We start from the raw sequence: 14,606 nt of genomic DNA, 5'->3' as shown, positions 1-14,606 counted from the left end.
TTCTGTAGTAAACAATTTTTTCCTTATATGTTGAAGTCTGGGAGTAGGTCCACTGGCAACTTACTGGATATATGAGAACTGAAAAGCTAATTTATCTCCAAGACAAGGTTTTTTCTCTCTACAACAAGCAAAATAATCATCCATCTTGGCGATGCAAGACCCAATTAATACAAAAGAGAAGGCAGGTCCCCCAGGCAGAACCCTGGCTACCTCACAGCCAACCCTCCCACACAGTCCACCACAAACCCAAGGTCACAGGCTGCCCCTGAAGGGCCCTGGCCCTTCAGTGAGGCTCCACACAGTCTGGGAGGTATCCATGACCCCTGTGGCTCTGCCCTGCCGCCTGCCAGCTTCTTTCTCATCAAGACAGAAAGCTGAGATGGGAGGACAACAGAGATCCAGCCCTTCTCTGTCCCCGTGACTCCTGTCCTGGTCTCCTCAGCTGCCCTCACAGCAGGCATGGCCTGCTTCTTCCTTACCTCCTAGGCCTGAAGCTGCGTGGGCAGCTAGGAGAACTAGCAGGTCCCCCTTCACTCTGCTGTCTGAGAGGCCGCAAACAGCCTGGCCCTGCGGCTTCCCAAACTGGCGGGTAGCCAGATTCTTTTTGTTTTTTTAGCAATTGATTAAGTTTCTCCACTGCCCCCTGGGGGGTAAGTGGTTAGACAAATGCCAAGACCGCAGCCCAGTACCTTGGCCTGGGAAACCCTGCCTAATGACCACAGGGTCACAGGCCCAAAGGAAATGGCCGGGCCTGTCTTGGGCTCTGCTCATAACCCAAGACCCAAGTGACTGCCTGCCTGCCTGGCTCACCCTAAGGAGCACAATAAGCAGGCACAGGAAGTCTTAGCTCATCGGGGATGGCCCAGCAGACATCAGGCCTGAGTGCATAGTTCTGGACTAAGTCACTTGCTGCCCAAGAGCACAGGGTGGCCAGAGAGGGACAAATCAAAGCCAATCTTAGGCCTCGTGCAGGTGTGCCCCTTCCTCCTCCATTTCCCAGTGACAGTTCCTCACTGGTTCTCAGCTATATGTCTGCTTTCCCTCTCTACCATGACCCTCCGGCCACTAAGCGGGTACTCACGCCAGCAATATTGTCCAATGCTCACCATAAGCTCCAAGGAAAACAGCCCCCAGGTCAGGGACCAATCACATTCTCTACTGAACAGCACTGAACAAGCTAGCTGACCTGAACTCAAGTGGAAACAGTCCCCTCCTCAAAGCTGGAGAGATCCCTGATTTCAGCCCCAGCACAGCCCCACCCCCACCTCCACTCCCTGTGGCAATAACACTCCCCCTGGACACCCTTATGAAGGTCAGAGGTGACACATAAAGTATGGCTTCACTGAGCAAATTCAAGGCTAGGGCAGAAGGAAGGGAAACTATACAACGTTTGGCGAGTTAGCTGCAGAAGGGCACACCTCACCATGCGACGCTCTTCATGGTCAGCTTGACAGGTTTTGAATCACCTGGGAGACACACCTCTGGGTGTGCTGTGAGTGTTTCCAGGGAGGTTTAGCTAAGACGACCCACCTTGAGTGTGGGCAGCAGCATCCCATGAGCTGGGGTCTCAGAAAGCACGCAAAGCTCCAGCACTCACCTCTCCCTGCTTCCTGACTGCAATGTGGCCAGTGGCCTCACAGCCTCTCGACCACCCTTCCCGCCATGATGGACTGTGCGCACCAACCGTGAACCAAAACAATCCCTTCTTTAAGCTGCTTTTGTTGGGAAAGTGTCTAATGCACACTGCTCCAGGGACAAGACTCAGCTCTTCCAAAACAGCCAAGCTTTCTGGGTCTAGAACAGTAGCCTTCTTTTTTTTCCTTTTTAGTTTTGGTGTGTGTGTGTGTGTGTGTGTGTGTGTGTGTGTGTGTGTGTGTGTGTGTGAGTGCAGTTGCCCACAAGTCAGAACAGCATCAGATATCCTAGACCTGGAACTAAAGGCTGTTTAGAGCTGCCAGACATGGATGCTGGGAACTGAACTCAGGTCCTCCCGAAAGAGCACTCCATGTGCTTAACCTCTAGCCCCAGCGATAGTTATTTTTACTGTGGGTCGCATGCTGTCCTGCGGCTCCATGGACAGCTGTGCCCTCTGCATCAGGAGACTCTGAAGGGAGCCCCAGGCTGGGTGGACAGAACCCTAGTCCCATCTGCAGCTGTGAGCATGCACTCACTCTTGTGCACAGTCCCCCACGGGGAAGCAAAGCCAGACCCCCAGATTGCCTAAGCAGCTCCGGTAGGAGTGAATGAAGACAAGGCTGAGTGAGAGCTGTGCCATGGCAGTGCTCTCCACCTTGGGGACACACTATTACTGCCATCCCTCGGTGGCTGGCCAGAGTCCAAATAATCGAATACACTGAGCTATATGAAAGCACCATTTTTTCCTTAGGTCAAAGTTGACTATCAGCCGCCCACATGGTTCAAAGAAACCATGGTAGTACACACCTGCAATCCTAGCTCTTGGGAGGTAGAGGCAGAAAAATCATCACAAGTTAAAGCTCAGCCTGATCTCATAAAACTAAAATAAATAAAATAAAATACAGCTTATAAGTTCAGAGGTGAGATCTCAGGTGACATTCCCAAGTGGATAAAGCACAAAGAACCGAGACTTCACAGCCATGGAGAAAGAATTGAGGCCAGAACCCATACACTCCAACACCCACCATGTTCCTGAGAGTGGGACAGAGAGGACAAGAGAAGCCCCATGATGCATCCCAGCTGGTTGCTACAGACCCCAGGGACAACGAGAGAACCTCAGCCCTCGCCACCACACTTAACAAAGTATACCAATTCCTAGGCCCTGACCCTGGTCCAGCAGGAAGCTAGAAGTGAGGGAGCTGAATCCAACCTCCTTCGCAGCAGAGTCGAGAGCAGAACCTTGGGCACATGCCATCCCTCATAGGGCCTAGGGTGGAGCCAAGGAGACTGAGCACCAAAGCAGGTCTCAGGAGGGAAGTCTGGAGCAATGGCTAACCAGGTACAGGAAGTGAGGTCAGGCAGCATGTCCAGAAGGAACTCACTATCCATTTCCAGTCCATTTCCAGGAAACAGGAGGTACAAAGTGAACAGGGATTGGAGGCCAGAAGGAGCTGGAATCTACACACTTCTCTGCAGACAAGCAGGAGGCCCAAGCGTCAGCTGAGTACTTTGGGCCTGGCAAGGTTCCTTCTAAGTGCTGGAGATCAGAAAGCCAGGGAGTCTCATGCCCAGAGAAAGCAGGGGGAACTGGTGCTCTCTGGGAGCCTAGGGTAGAGTTTGTCAGGGCCCTACAAACCCAAAACTTTTCTCCAAGACAAAGAGTGCACCAGAAGGACCTCGGGTAAGTCCCAGGGCAAGGCTAGAGTTGGGCTTGGGCTACAGGACAGAGGGGAACAGGAGACAGACTGAAGCAGTGGTGATCGTGGCACACGTCGGTCTGTCACACTGTTCATCACAGCCAGGAAGCACCAAGTGGTAGCTGGCACTGTGCCAGCTGTGCCCTGGCCCCAGGGAAAGTTTTCCTTTCTAAGAAAGGCAGCTACCTGCCTCACAGTTGAGGTGAAGGGGCTGGAGAGTTAGCCCAGTGATTAAGAGCACTTGTTTTCTTGCCTAGGACCTGGGTTTGATCCCCAACAACCACATGGAGGCTTACCACTTCCTTAGGCACCAGGTATGCATGTGGTACACAGACATACACGTAAGCAAAGCACTCAGACACACAAAATAAAGAAATCACGGTGAGATGAGAGGTAGGGGCCTTGGGGCCTTCTCTGGGTGATGAAAATCCTCTCTAGCTGGGTGGCAGTTACACAAATGGATCAGCTGTCAGAGCTGATCCCACGGGATCCTCAGAAAGTGTGTGCCTCGGAGGCAGTTACACCTGGTCACACAGAAACACAACACGATAGCACGCAGGCTTGCCACGCAGTCTCCAGGACTGTGCAATCCAATTTCCTTGCTATTAAAAATTCACAGTCCATGGTTGAGAACAGCAGCTGCCTTCAGTCTGCAAAGTCAATGCCAATCAAGGCTACAGAGCAGACTCCCCCACAGGGCCTCCTTTCTTTCCCCTTTGACCTACTTCCCTGATAAGTGACTAGCCAGCCAGACTCTGGGAACAAACACGCCCATTATTCTTGGCCCTGGCTGAGGGCTGCCTGCCCATCTGGCTAATCTGCCTGGGTGGGTGGATGCATGGACGGACGGACGGACAGACGGACGGATGGACAGACATGAGGATTAGTCAAAGTAGCTCCAGTTGTTCCACCTACCCATGAGACCCAACAGTGAGGCCCTCTGTTCTTTCGGCAGCCTCCACCCACCTTCTTTTTGTTCCTGTTCCTGACAGTCAAACATATGCTAAGACTGTGTCTAGCAGAGGTGCAGCCGGGGGGTGAACACCCAAATCTAGGCTCCTCCTGTCTGTTGCTTGCTAGGCCTTGTCCAGGGGACCCACGGCAGCAGGTCCTGCACCCAGCTCTGCCTGGTCACAGAGTCCTCTGGCTTGGTGAATCATGACCCTGAGCAGTAGGACGAGTGTGGTTAAGTCACTGCCCCAAAGCCTAGGTGACAAAAGTCAGAATAACAGGGCAAGGGGTCCACAAAGAGCAGGATGCCCAGACACCGACGGCGAGGGAGCTGCAGGGCTTCGGAGAGTCAGCAGGGGCGACTCCCGAATAAGGCCCCTGCTACTGCTGTTTTTAGCCCATTCCACATAATTGGAAAAACATGGGAGAAACCAAAGCCATCTGCTTGTGGAGGCTGCCTCAGAGGGGGCAGGGAGGGAGGCTGGCCCAGGCCAAACACACAGGGCTCTCAGCCTCCAGCTTCCTAGAGTTGAGAATCACCCTGATGGGGGAAATCCACAACACAGCCACCCCAGGCCACACAGAGCCCCAGTGGAGCTGGGAGGAAACAGATTACTTGCTGTAACATCCTCGGCTGGTCTCACTGCAGCCGCCTCAGAAGAGCTGGAGGACAGGAAGCAGAGACCCCCAAAGGCAAAGGTCATCTTAGACCCAAATGCTCATGCGCTCAAAGGACAGGTGTGCAGTCTGCGCTTACCCAAGCAATGTGAGAGGCTTTTGGGGTTTTTTGTTTTTTATTTTTTTAACATGATGGCACATGCCTGTAATCCCAGTTCTTGAGAAGCAGTACTAGGAGAAATGAATTTGAGGCCAGCCTGGGCTACATACTGGGTTTCAGGCTAGCCTAGGCTACATAGGAAGATCCTATTTTTAAGAAAAAGGTTCATGGAGCTGAGGAGATGGCCCAGTGGGTGCTTTGTTCTGTGTGAGAACTGAGTTTAGATCTGCAGCACCCATGTAAATGTCAGGCAGATGTGGTGGCCCCAAAACTTACTAGCTATGTAGAGTGGCTGGATCATCAAGCTTTAGACTCAGATGAGAAACCCTGCCTCATATATAAGGTAGGAAGTGACAGAGAAAAATACTCAGTGTCAGATGCTAGCCCCCTCACAGACATCCTTCTCACTCACTCTCCAGCCACGCTAAAGGGGACACTCTGCTCTCTTCACCTCGCCTCAGGGTCGTGAGGGACACCACTCCACTAGGGGGCTACACAAGCATCTGTCCCTTCTGCCCCCAGTTTACGGGAATTTCCCACTCTCCCATTAAGTGGGGTCCTGACAGAGCTCCCATCGCAGTCCCTACTTCAAGGGAGACTCTGGACTGACTTTGATTTGCTCAAACTCAGGAAAACGCAGGGCTCTCCCATCCCTAACTCCAGAAAGTGAAGTCCAGAAATTCAGCAGTCATGCTGGGGCTCTGACAACAAACCGGGAGGGGTGCGGAGCTACGGCAGCGGCTCCCACCTACGGTGAGTCCTCCCACCTACGGTGAGTCCTCCCACCTACGGTGAGTCCTCCCACCTACGGTGAGTCCTCCCACCTACGGTGAGTCCTCCCACCCACAGTGAGTCCTCCCACCTACGGTGAGTCCACCTGGAGGAGCACCTTCAGCCACACGCCATCCCCTCTCCATAGGCCTGTAGTCGGCTAGGAAACATATGTGTCACAGGAGTCCAGTGACAGCCAGGCCCCTGCACCCTCCCGAGATCAACACTGGCCTTGAGTCCACAGAATAGGAGCCATGCACATTCAGAATCCCCAGGATGGACACACACTTTTGTACCAGGTCACCAGCCTGTCTGTCCACTCAGTGAGACCTCTCCAGCCCTGTTACCACCTAACCTTGGCATCTACTTGATTCCAGACATTCTGGGAAGAACTGTTCTCTTGGACTCAAACCAGTGTCTGCCTGGTTCCCAGTTCAAGTTCCAATTCAAGTCCAGTCCCTTCTGCTGAGCAGCCAGTTCTTCCAGCACTCCATGGAGTGCTGCCACTGTTCCCTTCCTGCAGACGAAGGCGGAGCATGGAGAGGCTGAGTCCCTCTCAAAGAAAACAGCCAGGCCACGGACTAAAGCCTAACATGATGGCTAGGAGAGGCTGGAATTCCGATGCTCTAAGTTAGCCAATGAGTTTCCTCACCACCAGGAAGAATCTGTACTAGGTTCCTAGTTACAGAGCAAGATGTTCTACATGCCCATCACTTCCAATGCTCCCTTGGGGAAAGCCTTTCTCCAGATCTTCATTCCTGGTTCCCTATAGATCTGTCCTTTGGGCATGGCTAGCTGCTCATCCGCTTTCCCATACAGCCCACTGTAGACCAGGTCTCTCCATGTGGCCTCAAATGGAAAAGACTTGAGATTTCACAGATGCCACAGTCATGAGGAGATCCCTAGGAACCTGGCCACTCCCAACTCTGAGTTCCCTTCTCCACCTGACATTGTGATGATTCCCCAGGTGCTGGTAGAAACCCATAGGCACCATCATGCCCTTCCAGCCACCTCTGACCTCCCACTGCTGAGACACCTGCAGGAAGCCTCTGACCACCAGGACCTCAAGGCCACACCACCAAACAGGAGAAGATGACAGGATTTACCGGTCACATTGCTTCGCCTTCCCATACCAGTCATATCTTCTGATTTTGCAATCAGTATACAGGGCATCTCAACAGGCAAAATCTGTACTCTGTATAGCACCACACCCTGCAATGTGTAAAGCTATGCACATCAAGGGATGCTCACAGCCTGCAGAGAACACAGTGCATGGATGACAGGACATGGCTTGTCATCCTTTGTGGTCTGAGATCCCAACCCCACTAAAGCTTGTCTCTCAGGCTCAGAGACATGGGGTTGTGTCAGTAGGACAAGAAGCCAAGAAGACCCTAGGCTCCTCAGGGACAGAACCCATTCTCCCAGATCTCCAGATCCCTCAGAAACATGACACATTAAAAAATATTTCAGAAGCACCTGAAATTTGTAGACTACATCTTGGGAACAAGCCCTTAATTCTGTTGTTTGTTTTCTTTTTTGAGACAGGATCTCATACAGTCCAGGCTAACCTTCAATTTGCCATGTAGCCAAGGATGACCTTGAACTTTTGATCCCCCTGCCTCCACCTCCTGGGTGCTAGTGTGATGTGTACCACTACCAACACATATGATTTGTATGGTGCCTTCATGCATGATTGGCAAGCAGTCTACCAAGAGCCTAATTCTGGGTTCTTTATTCTTTCCCCACCCTAGCAGCCTAGGAACAGCCCGAGGGATCCAGGACAGAAAGGAAGTCCTGAAGGAGGCAAGGCTGGGAACTACTAAGAAAAGAGTGGACCCTCAGTCCTATTCTCATACAAAACTCTGGGCACACCCTGTACTCCTTAGGGTTACCCTGGGAGAAGGGGACTCAACTGAGAAAAATACCTCCAACATTGGTACGATTAGCCCTAAATTGAATGTCTTTTCCACACCCCTCCCCTCAAAGATCAACGCAGAAGAGGAGGCAAAAGACTGCAAGAGCCCAAGGTGGTGGGAATGGCGTTTTCCAGACAGAGCAGGTCAGGTGCTCCCATGAACTCACAGAGGCTGACAACACACACAAGTTCAAGTCAGACAAAATCCCCGAGCAGAGAAGGGGGAGGGGGTGGCATGAAGTCCTGCCCCTAGTCAAGAGGCTCTTTGCAACTGATAGCTTCTGAGAGAGAGGTAAAGTCAGTTTTCTTCAGTAGCGTGACACTTAGTCAACCAGACTCCGGTGTAGGCCTCATAATCAGGAGTAGCGGTCCAACACAAACTGGGCTCCACAGTTTATTTTGTGTGTGCCTTGTTTTGTTTTGTTTTTTTAAGAGAGAGAACAAATATGCAGTTGGATTGGGGGGAAGATAGGGAGGACCAGGGAAATTCTCAAAACATAAGTAAGATTTTGTTTTCGTTTGGTTTGATTTGGTTTTTCGAGACAGGGATTCTCTGTGTAGCCCTGGCTGTCCTGGAACTTGCTCTGTAGACCAGGGTAGCCTGGAACTCAGATATCTGCCTGCCTCTGCCTCCCGAATGCTAGGATCAAAGGCATGCACCACCACCACCCAGCATTTTTGTTTTGTTTTGTTTTGGTTTGGTTTGGTTTTTCGAGACAGGGTTTCTCTGTGTAGCTTTGAAGCCTGTCCTAGATCTCGCTCTGTAGACCAGGCTGGTCTTGAACTCACAGAGATCCGCCTAGCTCTGCCTCCCAAGTGCTGGGACACATAAGATTTTAAAAGGAAAAGAAAATGCTTCCATCTGAGGCATGTCTATGGGGTATTTTCTTGATTAGTGATTGGTGTGGGTGGTTCCATCCCTGGGCAGGTGGTCTTCAGTTACTAAGAAAGCAGGCTGAGCAAGCAAGCAGGAAGCAGGGTTCTCCCAGAGCCTCTGCTTTGGTTCCTCAGTTAAGTTCCCGCCCTGACTTCCTCCACTTCATGACAGACTGTGACACTGTGGCCTGTAAGACAGATAACCCTTTCCTCCCTGTTTTTGATCGTGGTGTTGATCACAGCAGTGAAACCGAACAAGGACACATGCTTTTTATCTCATCTGGAAACATCTCCCTCCTTTTTTTTTTTTTTTTTTTTTTGGAGACAGGGTTTCTCTGTGTAGCTTTGGCTGTCCTGGATCTCACTCTGTAGACCAGGCTAGCCTCGAACTCACAGAGATCTTTGTCTCTCGAATGTGTGCTACCACGGCCTGGCATCATCTCCCTCCTTTTAACATAATACCCTAATGAGGGCATCTGCAACCAAAGTGGAAAAATCTAGATTTAGCACCCAAGTCCACACCAACTCCAGGGATGCCCTCAGCCTGTCACACACTCCCACCTGAGTAGGTCTCTGAGGGACACAAAATGTTTTTCTCCTTTGTGCTTGGCATTTCCAACAGTCTTTCTAGGAGTACCTTTCACCTCTAGTGGAGACAAATTTCTTAGGAAAGCAGCAAATGTGACCTCTGGACATCTGAGTCATCGAGGAACCTGGCTCCCACAGGAAGGGCAGGGCCAGCTGCTCATCCTGATCCCCAACCCCAAGAGTAGCTACAGTCTAAGTCCCACACTGCCGAGCACACAGCAGGGACCAGGAAACCCTCAGAGTCACACCCTGTGCCTGAACAGCAGCTAGGGCCGAGCGAGGACATCCCTGCACCCATACACGCCAACACCAGGAAACAGCTTCTAGGAAGCTGCTTGGACCAGGTATGGTGGCAGGCAGCTGCCTCCGCTGCCTTTCCCTGTGGGTGTGGGGCAGTGGGGCAGGAAGCAGGCTCTGTCTGAGAAGAAGAAAGGGAGGACCAGCCTCAGGATGCCTGCTTTCCTCCCCCGTCACGGGACAAGACCCAGCATCCACCCAGAGAACTATCCTCCGATCCCTGACTCATCCCCAGGGCCGGGCAACATCCTCTGAGTGCGGTACCAGAAGGGGCTAACTGAGGCACCACAGCAGGAAATACATTTCCTGGAGATGAGAATGCTGCTCACTGTAGGATAATGACAGCAGGAGCCCCGCCCGAAGCAGTAAACATTAAAGAGGGAAGCCTAGGCCAAAAGGTAGCAGGTGTGTGAATCAGAGGGGAATCGGTGTTCATAGAGGCACAAGCTTTAATCCCAGCACTCGGGAAGCAGAAGCAGGCAGACTTCCATGAATTCGAGGCTGGCCTGGTTTATATAACAAGTTCCAGGGTAGCCAGGGCTCCATAGTGAGCCCCTGTCTTAAAAAAGGACAACAGACATGCGAGAGGACAGGGGAAAGTGCATGAGGCAGTAAGGACACTGAGATCAGGAAAAGCGGGAAGAATGCACCATTGGTTATCCCACACAACATGATCAGCCCAAGTTAATATTTCATACCTTACTGTATAAAGTAACACTACACAGACTGAGCGAGTTATAGGTAAGAATATATGTACGCGTATATGTATGTATGTGTGTGTGCGTATAGACATGTATATACATATATATACACATACACATACATGTACATGTTAACAACAATTAATGAAAAAGAAGCCATGAATTTGAAAGAGAGAAAGAAGTGGTATATGGAAGGGTTTGGAGGGAGGAAAGGGAAGGGGGAAATGATGTAATTAGTTATAATCTCAAAAAAACGAAAAGAAAAGAAGAAAAATATATATTTAAAAGAGAGGAAAACCAGCTCTCTGAGTCAGAAAGAAAACATTCAGTACGGCTGATCTGGGACCCACATTTGCACTTGGGCGTTAATGGGGAGGGAAGAGTCAGGACAATGAGCCACAAGAAGAAAAATAAACAACCAAGATGCAGGAAAGCCAAGCCAAATCCCATGTCCGCACTTGTAATGCCCGTGGTGGATACGGTGCTCTCAGCGGACAAAACGGTACGGAAGGGGAGAACGTGCGCGGTCAGGCGCCACACTGCAGCCTCGCACCCTGAGCGGCGGCCACTGATGCTGCCATCTTTTCATTTTTACAGTTCATAGCTTTTGGTTAAAAACTCAGGACAGCAAACGTTGAGGGTCTGACCATACACTGACATGCTCAGCACTCTGAGGGCACTACTGAGGCAGGACCCTTGTGAAGAGGCCACCATACTCACGTTGGGGACACCCAAGCCCGTGGCAGCCACCCCCACCAGGTCGGGCCCCAGCGGTACCCGTGCTCCATCCACCTCACCTGCCTTACACGTCTTGCCATTGTCTTGCAACTGCACACCAGTAGGGCAGGCACACGAGTAGAAAGGCTCCCTCGGGGACAGCAGGCACAAGTGGGAGCAGCCGCCATTGTCCTCCTCACATCGAGTGTGGACTGGTAGAAACAGGACGGAATAAAAGAGAGTTGCAGTGCAAGACACGCGAGCCCCACCACAGCCCTGCCATTCACTTCCAAATGAGCTGGCATCCCACCACTTCCTCTCAGGTGTCCCTCCAGCCCAACACCACTGCACGCTCTCATGATCAGGGCCCACAGGCCCCTCCAGTCCTACCTCACCACTGACCACCCACACGCAGGGCCTTCATCCTCGCCAGCTGTTCAGTAGCTTCTCAGAAACCACCCCAGACCTGACCTGCCCCTGGAGGGAAGATTTGCCCCACCCAGAGCTCCTCCTACAGGAAGACAAACTTTCAAAGGATACTTCCCAAGAAAGTCACCCACCATGCTTCCATAGAAATCCTCAAGACCTGCTCATGTGGCAGTCCCTAGGAACCCGGGTCAGTGGACTCCCGAGCACCTTGTCTCTTTCATCTGCCTGGACTCTGCAGGCTCCATCCACACTGGGTGACCATACCCAGGCCCCTCTATGGCCAGTGCACAGCTGGATCTAACCAAGGTCTCTAGACCCTCCTCCTCCTGAGGAAGTGGAGCTCAGCACCACTGAAACACTACCAACTGCAAATGGGTTTCCTACTGTGCACCTTTGCCCTCCCAACACTGGGAGTGAACCACGGGCTGCTCCAAGGGTAGAAGGGTCCAAGAACCATGATATTCTTGCCCAGATCAGAGAGAGACCATCTTCGCCCTCATCCTACACTAACTGATGCTTTCCTGGATTGAGTTCTAAGCCCTAAGTTCAAGCCTTCTATAGTGTGGTCAGAAATACTGATCTCTGGTCCTTGTGCAACTGGGTGAGCTTAGAACAGGCCCTTCTCATGTCCCACCCAACCTCTAATCTATCACAGAAGCTCAGCATCACCATCAGTGACTTCTGCTAAGACTCCACCATCTAGGACCCCAGACTGAGAACCAACAACTCCAAACAAGAATTTCACACATTAGGACTCCACCGGGTCTTCTCAAACGGCACCACCTGCTCTAGAAAGCACAGAACAGCTCTAGAGGGGACCTGTCCACCACACTAGCCTGCCCGGACTGTCACGGGAAGAAGCACCATACATGTGCACACGCGCATACACACACATGCACACAAATTCCTCCTTCTAGGTCAGCATGCTCGTCTCTGGAGAGGTGGCCCCCCTGCACAGATGCTCCTGCAGGATAGAGGTCTGGTCTGGTCAGGTGGAGGTCTCTGCTTGCTCGTGTCCACCTGCTCCCTACCGCATTGCTTGAACCCACCACTGCTTGACCCTATGCTGCCCCAGTGACCTGGCTGAGCCTCACATCCGGGCTAGGCCCCGTCCATCTACCTCCTGTCCTACCTGCACCAGCAATCTGTCTGATTTAGTCTCTGCCCTGCGAGCCCTGCCGTTATGCCTGCACCTCCTGCCTATCCCCTGCCCCACCCACCCCATCCCCCAGTGCCTGCTCACACTTACAGGGAGGCTGCCGCTCCTGGCTCAGCACCTGAATGTCCATGGGTGAGTAGAGGGCACTGAGGATCTCCTTCCTCTTCTCCCCTGTCCACTTATTGCAGGCGTGGATAGAGCGGGTCTGCCAGTCCGTCCAGTACAGTGTGTCCCCAGAGAGCGTCAGGGCAAAGGGGTGAGTGAGGCTGCCCTCTACCACCTTCTGCCTGCAGCAGAGAAGGAAAAAAAGGGCAGAGTGGTCAGGAGAACTCATAGACCAACTCTACCGCGTTCTGGAGGCCCTTGGGCCACCACAGACCCCACTGTGTCTCGTCAGATCAAAAGAAAACAGCTGTGAGCAGACCCTACTTGGGCCACTCCGGTCAGCCCATCCAGGTGTGCATGGGTACTGCCCACACCTGGCCAGCCTCCCATGCCTGTGACAAAAACATTCATGTCCCCGGACAAAAGGACAAAGTGCCCCCTGCATAAGAGAGAAGCATGCACCACACCTGGAGACAAACAGCTCCTGAAACCCTGGGTTCCCGGCCCTGATGTGCAAACAGCTTCATGCTAATTCAACCAGACGTGCTCTGTCCTAGAGCCCTATCAACAGCAGGGAAACACTTTCCGTCCCTTGTGCTCAGGATGTCCCACACAGTGGACATCCTGTTTAATGAGATTCTGAACACTGGTAACAGGAGCGGAATTGAACACAGCCAGCAACCTGTGATTGCTTAACACCATCCCTGCTGCAGTGGGCTCTGGCCAGCTGTGTGGCCTTGGGAACTCCCTGTCTATCATCATACAGGAGGTGGTTTGGGGTTGCTGTGAACATCAAATGAACTGGTAAATGTCCCTGGGCATGACTGATGCTATGGAAATGTCACCAATATCACCATTATATTAACTGCCACTCTCATGTCATGAACCCTTGCCCAAGGCTCCCAGGCCAGCAGCTTTCCAGACTCTGGGACAGTCTTGGTCATGCTGGGATCACTTGCTCCCACAGTCCAATGTCCCCAGACTGGCCTCATTTCCGATTCTCAGACCAGGCCCTGACCTGGTCAACTGTGTGTATTCCCCACCCCCTACCCTGAAGATGACAGGACACAGAGCTTCACATCATCCCAACAGGGATGGCACATTGGCCTTCCCAGCCTTCAGATGTCCTCTTAGCACCAGCCCCTATGCCCATAGGCCAGGAGCTCCTCCCGTGCAAAGACCAGATTAACCCTCCCATGAGGAGTCCAAGACTTTTCGTCAACTCAGCAAGTAATATTCAGTCATGGAGCAAACTACCCCTCACCTGACACAAAGGTCACAGTTGAGTCTCGAGTTTGATGAGGGCACAGGGCTACACTGAGCAGGCCAGAAAGTTCCAACAGCCATCATCAAGCAGGAAAAGTGGCCTTCTTATTCATCCACCTGTCCCCTCCATTGATCAAGCACCTACTGTGTGCACAGCTCTCTAGCAAGGCTGGAGATACAGTGATAGATCATCACGCAGCCCCTGGTGCCCTGGAGAGACTAGGGCCGAGGCAGGGCAGAGGCAGCAGTGAACATCCTAGCCCCATCCAGGCCCAACCCTGACCTGCAACTCTAAAATCCATCTGAACACTGAGCTTTTGTTTTTAAGATTTGACTTCTATGTATGTGTATGTGTATCTGCGTGCAGGTATGTGCACCTGAGTGAAGCTGCCCAAGGAGGCCAGAGAGGGTGTTAGAGAGGCTTCCCAGCATGCGTGCTGGAAGGGAACTCAGGGCCTCTGCAAGAGTGGCGAGTGCTGGTAACCAATGAGCCACGGCTCTGGCCCCTGAACACTGAGATTTTCTCACTCGTTTCACAGCAAACCTAGGCACAGATATGGGTCAGGTGTACTCTCTATTTTTTAATTACTGTGTGTGGTGTGTGTATGGGCAGACACATGAACACCACAGCGTCTGCGTGGAGGTCAGAGGACAACTTTCTCTACTTCCACCATGTGGGTTCCTGGGATTGAGACTGAGCTCTGCAGTCACACTGGCACAG

At 52.1% G+C, this 14,606-nt stretch overlaps 1 protein-coding gene across 1 annotated transcript in view; it reads right to left on the bottom strand.

Moving 5' to 3' along the window:
* The window catches only part of Lrp5 (LDL receptor related protein 5), a 77,941-nt gene that overhangs the window by 54,032 nt on the left and 9,303 nt on the right, over window positions 1-14,606 (bottom strand). Inside the window, exons 3-4 of the mRNA XM_059263697.1 lie at window positions 12,605-12,801; window positions 11,007-11,138 (exon numbers count right to left, since the gene is read on the bottom strand). Of these exons, the coding sequence (XP_059119680.1) occupies window positions 11,007-11,138; window positions 12,605-12,801 (329 nt within the window). The remainder of the gene's footprint in view (window positions 1-11,006; window positions 11,139-12,604; window positions 12,802-14,606) is intronic.

Source organism: Peromyscus eremicus, chromosome 1, assembly GCF_949786415.1.
Source record: "Peromyscus eremicus chromosome 1, PerEre_H2_v1, whole genome shotgun sequence".
Lineage (NCBI taxonomy): Eukaryota > Metazoa > Chordata > Mammalia > Rodentia > Cricetidae > Peromyscus > Peromyscus eremicus.
The sequence above is the reverse complement of the archived record's forward strand: the minus strand, read 5'-3'. Positions and strand labels throughout refer to the sequence as shown.